The sequence below is a fragment of the Rhinopithecus roxellana genome, chromosome 1 (genome assembly GCF_007565055.1).
Source record: "Rhinopithecus roxellana isolate Shanxi Qingling chromosome 1, ASM756505v1, whole genome shotgun sequence".
Taxonomy (NCBI): domain Eukaryota; kingdom Metazoa; phylum Chordata; class Mammalia; order Primates; family Cercopithecidae; genus Rhinopithecus; species Rhinopithecus roxellana.
Window position 1 is genome coordinate 118,440,146 of NC_044549.1, and position 10,076 is coordinate 118,450,221.

The 10,076-nt window shown below is 46.6% G+C and overlaps 1 protein-coding gene and 1 non-coding gene across 2 annotated transcripts; one reads left to right on the forward strand and one right to left on the reverse strand.

Moving 5' to 3' along the window:
* Positions 1-8: 8 nt before the first annotated feature.
* On the reverse strand, positions 9-81 carry TRNAV-AAC. The gene has a single exon. It is a non-coding gene; the product is annotated as a tRNA-Val (tRNA).
* A 902-nt stretch (positions 82-983) lies between these two features.
* ACTRT3 (actin related protein T3) lies at positions 984-3,869 on the forward strand. Its single transcript, XM_010357777.2, has 2 exons — positions 984-1,556; positions 2,742-3,869. Exons 1-2 carry the CDS (start codon positions 1,357-1,359, stop codon positions 3,658-3,660), a joined length of 1,119 nt encoding a protein of 372 aa, XP_010356079.1. The 5' UTR covers positions 984-1,356; the 3' UTR covers positions 3,661-3,869.
* The last annotated feature ends 6,207 nt before the right edge of the window (positions 3,870-10,076 follow it).

The following is a 10,076-nucleotide window of genomic DNA, read 5'->3' on the forward strand; positions in this document are numbered from 1 at the left end:
ACTGAGTTTGTTTCCGCCCGGTTTCGAACCGGGGACCTTTCGCGTGTTAGGCGAACGTGATAACCACTACACTACGGAAACCTCACTGTAATACTCCTCTTGTATAGTCCTTGATATATATGTGTCAATTCGCAATTCTCAAGTGAAAAATGATTTATGCCCAATTGAACAGTGCGAAACTATTTCAAAAGCTTGAATCTGCATGCACTTTCTTCCAAAGCGCCTAGGTACCGCGGTAGAAACCAGGCACTCCCGAGTTGCCCTTCCTTTGGGTGCACTTTTTTTTTTTTTGTCTCCTGGGAAATAAGGTTTTATTTATACATCCTTTCCGCAGGTTGAGCTGCTCAGAGTCCGGGGCGAAGCAGGGAGCTTTCGTTATTCAGCTGCGAAAAAGCCATCCTTTCAGCTGCTGGTGGAAGGACGTGTAAAATTACTTTTGAATTTCCTCCTTTTGCTTATGAAGACCAAGCAGAGGTTCTAAATTGACTGCTTGTTTTAAAATTCTCTACAGGGTATGCAGAATCAGACACCAGGATGCGTTTATTGACATGCAATGTACTTTTAAATTTTTCCAAACTTGAATTTCCTACGACCTGAGAAACTTCACTTTTCCTCCAAAAAGGCAGGCACGTCCTTCAGTCTAAAAATCAAGAGTAGGGAATGAGGCTTGCAGATTACACCAGAAGGATATAATTCGAATATATATATATGTGCGAGGAACTACTATTTTGTTTTAATTGCGTATATTTTGCTTGGAAATCATAGGAAGAAACACAACAAAGCATTGCCCAGTGTACAGAAAAAATAATAAACGTACTTAAAACTCATTTAAATTCTAGCATTTTTCTCCTTATTTTAGAAGTTTAACGTTTCAGAAGCAGACACTGCCTCCCTTCCTGCGACAACTTTCCCCTTTTAAGTCTCATTTTTCCCCAGTTTCAAGGGCGAATTCTAGAACTCCCCGGAACCGCCACCAGTTAACCAGAATTCAGTGGCTTTGGAAAATAAAACTGCTTTTATAGCTCTTTTGGGTATTTGAGAAATGCACTTGTGAAGTGTTAGAGTTGAATCTTTTGATGGGAAAGTCGGGTTTTCCTGATACTAGGATTCCGGGATTCCAGGGGTTGGGGTGGCCCAGTTCCTGCGAGAAGCAATAGCGGGCGGTGACATGAGGAGCACAGTGCGTCCAGCGAGTCCTTGCGCCTGGGGGCCTTCCGAATCCCCGCCTGCGCCCCAGGATTCGGGCCTCACCGGGCCGTGCGGGGGCCTCTGTGACGCAGTGTTTCAGGCAGTCGGCCCGGCAGAGCCCGCAGCCAGAGCGGCCCAGAGACAGGAGGCGGCGGCGGCAGCGGCGGCATGAACCACTGCCAGCTTCCGGTGGTGATCGACAACGGCTCGGGAGTGATCAAGGCGGGACTGGCTGGGAGCCGGGAGCCCCAGTTTGTCTACCCGAACATTATCGGCCGCGCCAAGGGCCAGAGCCGCGCGGCCCTGGGCGGGCTAGAACTCTGCGTGGGTGACCAAGCTCAGGACTGGAGGAGCTCGCTGTCCATCAGGTACCTCCTTCTCCCAGCAAGACTGGTGGGGCTGGGGAGGTTGTGGGGGGTGGGGCTGGGGAGGCTGGGGGGGTGGGGCTGGGGAGGTTGTGTGGGGTGGGGCGGGGGAGGTTGTGGGAGGCGGGGCGGGGGAGGTTGTGGGAGGCGGGGCGGGGGAGATTGGGGCCGGGGCTGGGGAGGTTGCAGGGGGCGGGACTGAGGAGGTTGCGGGGGCGGGGCTGGGAAGGTTGGGGGCGGGGCTGAGGAGGTGGGGGCGGGGCTGGGGAGGTTGGGGGTGGGGCTGGGGTTGGGTTGGCTGGGGGCGGGGGGACTGGGGGTGTTGAGGTGGGGCTGGGAAGAACCCCAAAGGAGGTGCGCAATGGGGACAGAAAGGATAAGGAAGCAGGGAGCAGGAAAGCCCGAGCCAGCTGGAGTTAACTACAAACGCGCGGGTCACAAATCTCCATGGGTACCACACATCTAAAAAATTGAACATTTTGCTCTCTGTGGCTATACAAATGTATTCAAACGTATAAAGTTATCGAACGAATTCATTTAAGAATATTAACTCAGGCCGGGCGCGGTGGCTCAAGCCTGTAATCCCAGCACTTTGGGAGGCCGAGACGGGCGGATCACGAGGTCAGGAGATCGAGACCATCCTGGCTAACACGGTGAAACCCCGTCTCTACTAAAAAATACAAAAACTAGCCGGGCGAGGTGGCGGGCGCCTGTAGTCCCAGCTACTTGGGAGGCTGAGGCAGGAGAATGGCGTGGACCCGGGAGGCGGAGCTTGCAGTGAGCTGAGATCCGGCCACTGCACTCCAGCCTGGGTGACAGAGCGAGACTCCGTCTCAAAAAAAAAAAAAAAAAAAAAAAAAAAAAAAAAAAAAGAATATTAACTCATGGTTCCTTTTGTCACTTGGGTTATTCTCTTCGATTGACATTTAAACTACACTATAATGTGGACATTTCCCAATTTTTTAAAAGTCATAAACTTCCAAAGGAGAGAGAAAATAGAAAGCAACAAAAATTGCAGAGGTAAGTAGCTGTGCTAATTTTTGCTGACACTTACCTTCTGTGAGAGGCTGTGGCAGTTATTGCCCATAAAGGGATATTGGTAATAAACGCGGGGTATTAACTGATGGTGGAAGACAATAGAACTAGAAAAATAAAAAGCTGTCATTGATCTTAGTGCTCTCCCTACAGTTACCCAGTGGAGCGTGGTCTCATTACTTCATGGGAGGACATGGAGATCATGTGGAAGCATATCTATGACTATAACCTAAAGCTGAAGCCGTGTGATGGCCCAGTCTTGATTACTGAGCCAGCCCTGAACCCACTGGCCAACCGGCAACAGATCGTGGAAGTGTTTTTTGAGCATCTGGGTGTTCCTGCCTTCTATATGTCCATCCAGGCTGTGCTGGCTCTCTTTGCTGCTGGCTTCACTACTGGTCTTGTGCTGGATTCAGGTGCTGGGGTTACCCAGAGTGTGCCCATCTTTGAGGGTTACTGTCTGCCTCATGGTGTGCAGCAATTGGATCTGGCGGGCCTTGACCTCACCAACTACCTCATGGTGCTAATGAAGAACCACGGTATCATGTTGCTTAGTGCTTCAGACAGAAAGATTGTTGAAGACATCAAGGAGACCTTTTGTTATGTGGCAATCAACTACGAAGAGGAAATGGCCAAGAAACCTGATTGTCTAGAGAAAGTTTACCAACTACCTGATGGGCAGGTCGTCCGGCTCCATGACCAGCTCTTTTCTTGTCCAGAGGCCCTCTTCTCTCCGTGTTGTATGAACCTTGAGGCCCCTGGCATTGATAAGATATGCCTCAGCAGCATAATGAAATGTGATACAGGCCTGAGGAATTCCTTCTTTTCCAATATTATCCTTGCCGGGGGATCAACCTCTTTCCCTGGTTTAGACAAGCGGCTAGTTAAGGATATAGCAAAGGTGGCTCCTGCCAACACCGCTGTGCAAGTTATAGCTCCCCCAGAAAGGAAAATATCAGTGTGGATGGGAGGTTCTATTCTTGCATCCTTGTCTGCCTTCCAGGACATGTGGATCACTGCTGCAGAATTTAAAGAAGTTGGACCCAACATAGTACACCAAAGATGCTTCTGAAATACAGATAAAATGGTTAGAAGAAAATGTTTTGAGTATATGTGACAGAAACTTTGGATATTATGTGTTTCTGGGAGAAGAGAAAATACTTCAACTATTGGGATGCCAATATTTCTGTTGTATTTCTATAATGGGCTTGGGGATAATAATGATGAAGCTCAAGAACAGGTGTCTATTGAGTAGAACCAAGTTAAAATAATGTTTCCCATAGTGTTTCTTCTATAAGTTGATGTTGGTGAGCTTATATTTCCCTTGGAAGAGAGCATATGTAGTACAATATGCTATGTGCCAAATGAGTGATAAGATTTAAGCTTATTGAAGTTTAGGGAAAGAAGGTTGCTGTGGTGAAGAAAGAGACTCCATAGCAGAGGTACACCATCATGGAAGGGGTGGCATTGGGATGGAGGGCAGATATCCAGGCAAGCATGCTAAAATGAACAAGTTGCTAAAGATGAGAATGAACAAAGCATATTCAGGGCATGTTTAATAGACTGATTTTGTTTGTTTTTAAAATTTTTATTTATGGATGCATTTATTCATTTACTTTTAGAGGCAGAGTCTTGCCCTGTCTCCCAGCCTGGAGTGCAGTAGTGCAATCATGGCTCACTGCAGCCTCCAACTCCTGGGTTCTGCCCTCAGCCTCCCAAGTAACTGAATCCACAGGTGTGCACCACCACGCCTAGCTTAGACTGATTTTGTTCAAGTGAAGAGCTCATATAGAGAAGAGCAAGCGCTATGACTAGCAAGGTTAAGTGAAGGCCAGGAACTGAAAGGCTTTAAGTGCTAAATATCCAATATGCAAAGGAGAGAAATTAAAGATTTAAAAGCAGAAGCCTTAAGGAAACTATGTTATGATGAATGTGGTGATAGTTTGGAGAATAAATTGAACAGGGAAGGCCCTGGAGATTTGGTGATCAGTTAGAAAGTTACTAGTCCAGATATAAAGTGCCAAGTCTTGTACTCAAGATTATAAGCAATAGGAATTTAAAAAAAGAAATTATGAAAACTGACAAGATGTAGTGCCTACTTAGATATGAAGGGGAAAGAAGGGTTTGAGATAATGTGGGATGCTAAGAGAATGGTAGTGGTGTTGACATATAACTCAAAGCATTTAGCATCTACTCTATGTAAGGTACTGTGCTAAGTGCAATAGTGGTAAAAACAGGAGTCAGATTCTGTCCTTAAAAAACTTTACAACCTGGCAGATGCTATGAAGGAAAAAGGGGATGGGAGAGAGAGAAGGAGGGAGAAAGATGGAAAGAGAGACATTTTACTTTTCTTTTAGATCGAGGACAGACAGCGACAACTCCACGGAGTTTATCCAACTGAACATGAGTAAAACTTTTAAGATCATCTTGTCATTTATATGTAAAACTGCACTATACTGGCCATTATAAAAATTCTCGGCCGGTTGCGGTGGCTCACACCTGTAATCCCAGCACTTTGGGAGGCCAAAGCGGGTGGATCGCTTGAGCCCTGGAGTTGGAGACCAGCTTGGGCAACATGGTGAAACCCCGTCTCTACTAAAAACACAAAAACTAGCCAGGTGTGGTGGCGGGTGCCTGTAATCCCAGCTACTCAGGAGGCTAAGGCACGAGAATCGCTTGAACCCGGGAGGCGGAGGTTGCAGTGAGCCGACATCACGCCACTGCACTCCAGCCTGGGCGAAAGAGCAAGACTGTCTCAAAAAAAAAAAAAAAAAAATTCGTTACAGTTTATGGTGGATTACTCCCCTCTTTTTCCCTCATCAAAACACAGCACTACTGTAAAGCAAGTCAATGATTGAAACGCCTTCCTTTCCTAATAAAAGGGAGATCCAGTCCTTAAGATTAATAATGTAGTAGTTACACTTGATTAAAGTCATCCTCTGCTCAAGGAGGGGCTGGAGAAGGCATTCTAAGGAGAAGGGGGCAGGGTAGGAACTCTGACGCATCCCACTGAGCCGAGACAAGATTCTGCTTTAGTCAGTGCTGCCTGGGAATCTATTTTCACAAAGTTCTCCAAAAAATGTAATGATCAAAACTAGGAATCAGTATTCTGTGTCCTGGGCCCTAAAATCTTCCTGTGAATTCCATTTTTAAGGTAGTCGAGGTGAACCGCGTGTGGTCTGCAGAGCATAGAAAAAAGGCCCTCAGATACCTCAAGCTAGTTTCACCTTTAAAGAAGGTCGGAAGTAAAGACGCAAAGCCTTTCTCCGACGTGCGGGAGGTCAGCGTCTTTCCTCATGGCCGGAAATGGAACTTTAATTTCCCGTTCCCCGCCCTGCTGCCAGGGTGACTATCACGAGAGCCGCGAGAATAAGCTTGGCCAATCCGCGTGGTTGGCGGCCGCTCCCTTTATAAGCGGACTAGCCCGGCAGTGCTCTGGGTTGCGGAGGGTGGGCCTGGGAGGGGTGGCGGCCATTTTTTGCCTAACCCTAACTGAGAAGGGCGTAGGCGCCGTGCTTTTGCTCCCCGCGCGCTGTTTTTCTCGCTGACTTTCAGCGGGCGGAAAAGCCTCGGCCTACCGCCTTCCACCATTCATTCTGGAGCAAACAAAAAATGTCAGCTGCTGGCCCGTTCGCCCCTCCCGGGGACCTGCGGCGGGTCGCCTGCCCAGCCCCCGAACCCCGCCTAGAGGCCGCGGTCGGCCCGGGGCTTCTCCGGAGGCGCCCATTGCCGCCGCGAAGAGTTGGGCTCTGTCAGCCGCGGGTCCCTCGGGGGTGAGGGCGAGGTACAGGCCTTTCAGGCCGCAGGAAGAGGAACGGAGCGGAGTCCCCGCGCGCGGCGCGCTTCCCTGAGCTGTGGGACGTGCACCCAGGACTCGGCTCACACATGCAGTTCGCTTTCCTGCTGGTGGGGGGACGCCGATCGTGCCCATCCGTCACCCCTCGCCGGCAGTGGCGGCTTGTGAATCCCCAAATCTGACTGACTGGGCCGGTGTGCTGCAAATTGTCAGGAGACGTGAAGGCATCTGCAAAGTTGGCCAAAATGAATGGGCAGTGAGCCGAGGTTGCCTGGGGCCGTTCCTGCGTGGGTTCTCCGGTCTTCGGCTTTTTGTTGCCTTTTATGGTTGTATTACAACTTAGTTCCTGGTCTGCAGGTTTTATTGAGGTTTTTGCTTCTCCCAAAGTAGATCTGGACCGGTGCCCTCAATTGGGTGTGGGAGGGCCGTGATTTTTTTTTTTTGAGAGATCATTAAGCATTTAATGAATATTTAATTAGAAGATCTAAACGAAAATTCAAGTTGTGTTCCTTTAATGGTCATCAGTTTATGCCGAAGGTTACAAATTTATTTGAAAAATTAGACCTTGGCGATGACCTTGAGCAGTAGGATATAAATAACCCCCACAAGCTTAGCGTTTCAGTAACGGAACACTAGGTATACTGAAAGACGGAAAAGAAATTTACAGAGGAACATATTCCACCCCACCCCCACCAGCCTCCCAGCCGGCAGTCTCCCTCAAGAATTGGCTCTGATTTCCTTTAAGAAAATAAGCTGATGGCCCACTAGGTTGAAAGAAACAAACGGGCCATTCTGTCCACTCATTACGACAAGGTAATTCCGTCCCAAATCCATACCTTCAATTCCTTAGGACCCATCTTCTGGGAGTAGTTGCCAAGAGAGATAGCAGCCAGGGATGTGAATATAAAGACCCACCTTTAGGGTGATAGCCTGAATCCTGATGATTGAAAGGGTCCGTAGTTAAGAGCATGTCAGTAAATTTATAAACTTGTATATTTACAGCTTTTTAACCTATTACCCAAAGTAGGTCCCCTGGAATTGTCTAGCGGATACATTTCTTAGCACTATTAGAATTAAGAAATGTAAAAGAACTTCTAGAGTCCACTGTTGCTGGTAATGTTCTCTAAATAAGGAAAACTACTTCTCCAATCAGCATAGTTTTGTGGAAAGTAAGGAATGAAATTCTAGTTACGATTTTGCCAAGAACTTGTCTGGAGTCTTGAGGAAGTAGCTCAGCTTCAGTAAGCCTCACTTTACTCAGGGTGATCTAAGATCCCTTTTTCTTTAATTTGTTTTTTTTTGAGACGGAGTCCCACTCTGACACCCAGAGTGTCGCAGTGGCCGCATCTTGGCTCACTGCAACCTCCACCTGCTGGGTTCCTAGCGATTTTCTCTCTGTCTCCTGAGTAGCCGGGATTACAGGCACACACCACGATACCCGGCTAATTTTTTCGAACTCCTGGCCTCAGGTGATCCGCCTGCTTCAGCCTCCCAAAGTGTTGGGATTACAGGCGTGAGCCACCGTGCCGGGACTAAGACCCCTTTTTCAAGACGGCGGGGATTCCTTGAACTGCAGAGAAATGCATGTCTTTTGTTCTTACTCCATCTAGTGGTACTTTTGCTTCTCCACATTTACAACTTTTGTCGTGGTGCAGGGCCTTGAAGCAAGAATGGCAACAGACTGGGAATATTTTTCTTTCATTTTTAAAAAGAAAATAGTGATTTAATACATTCAATTTAAAAATAAGTGCATAGCTGTTTTCTAGCTCATATTTGAAGTCCTCCCTGTGACATGTCTATTACGAACAGTCCAAAGGACAATTCTTCTTAGTATTATAAACATTCAATATATTTTTTCTTTGTGGTAAAATGATTAAGTTTTGTAATTCTGGAGTAAAGACGGTCAGTCATCCTGGATGACCATACAGGTCATCCAGTGAGATAATTTATGTGAAAATTTTCTGTACATCATAATTATGGCAAAAGTGACTTCTTTTTTTTTTTTTTTGAGACAGAGTCTGGCTCTGTCGCCCAGGCTGGAGTGCAGTGGCCAGATCTCAGCTCACTGCAAGCTCCACCTCCCGGGTTCACACCATTCTCCTGCCTCAGCCTCCCGAGTAGCTGGGATTACAGGCACCTGCCACCTCGCCCGGCTAGTTTTTTGTATTTTTTAGTAGAGACGGGGTTTCATCGTTTTAGCCAGGATGGTCTCGATCTCCTGACCTCGTGATCCGCCCGTCTCAGCCTCCCAAAGTGCTGGGATTACAGGCTTGAGCCACCGCGCCCGGCCAAAAGTGACTTCTTACTGCCACAGATTTGAGTGACCCTAGTAGATGAAGAAACTGCTGCTGAGAGGGGTTTTATTTACTTGCCTAAGTTATTTACTTGCGTAAGTTAATTTTTTTGCGGAGTTGTGGCCAGAAGCCAGGCTTCCCAACTTCTAGTCCAGTGTTCTGTTCACTGTATTGCACCCTAACGCTTTGTTGGTTAACCTGGGACAGATGGCTAGCATTAACTCCATCATCACTTTCTGGTTTAAAATAAAATAACCTCCTTAATAGTTGTAACCTTGGTTTCCACCCCACATCCACTCCCGCCCCAACACTCTTCGATGTGATTTTGTGCTGTGTGTGTTTCACTTTTTTTACAAGTACAGTTGATTCTAGTTATTTGCAGTAGTTACATTCTGTGAAGCCTCAGTGAACACTGAATTGGTGAATACTGAGCCATTGCCCCCAGAGGAGTTACAGGATTAGGTTTCTGGGAACATTCGGTCACAACATTTTTGTCAAACAATCAGTACATAATCTTGTGTGTGTTTCTGTTAAAGACATCCTGAAGTATGTTGTTAATTCATTAGCATTGAACTCATATTCAACAACACTATCACTTAAGCCTGAATGAAGCCTAGCTAACACAAGTATTTTTTTCCTGTAAGACACATCACAGCTTTTTTGTGCTTAGGAACGCTAGACAGCACTTAAGCACTATGATTGGGGGTCATTTTAAACAGCACAATGACCAACTAAAAGCACAAAAATATGAAAAACTTGCCATTAAATAGACCAGAAATAGGACACTTGTTTATAGTGTCCTTTTCGGACTACAGGGGCAGAACTGGGAACCTTTGTGTTGGGGAAATGAAACTTCAGGGCTCTGCACATGCCCATGAATGACTGTGAAAGCACTGCAGGTATTGCTTTTGAGATTATAAACAATTTTGGTGACTAGGTGAATCCACAAATACAGAATCTACGAATATTGAGGGTTGACTGTACTTCAAGGTCTATGTGACACCTGTATCTGAGAGAGACTATAGGTGTCCACATGGTTCCTGAGGTACTTAGGGCTTCTTTCATGCCTTTTATATGATTTAAACCAGTGATTCTCAAAGGGATATAGTGAGAGAAAGGTTATATGAAGTTTGCAAATGACGATACTTGTTCTTTTTATTTTCAGTTGCATTTCACAAAAAGAAGGGTGTGAGAATTTTATGCTTATGAAGGAAGGGTTAGCTCTAAAAATACTGAGAAACATGCTTTTTCTTTTGTCCTTCAGAATGAGGGGCTTCCTTTGTAAGGTCCGGGTTGGTTATGGGTTTTGTTTCTGAGGATGACATTGAGTTTTTTTTTTTTTTTTTTTGAGACGGAGTCTCGCTCTGTCGCCCGGGCTGGAGTGCAGTGGCCAGATCT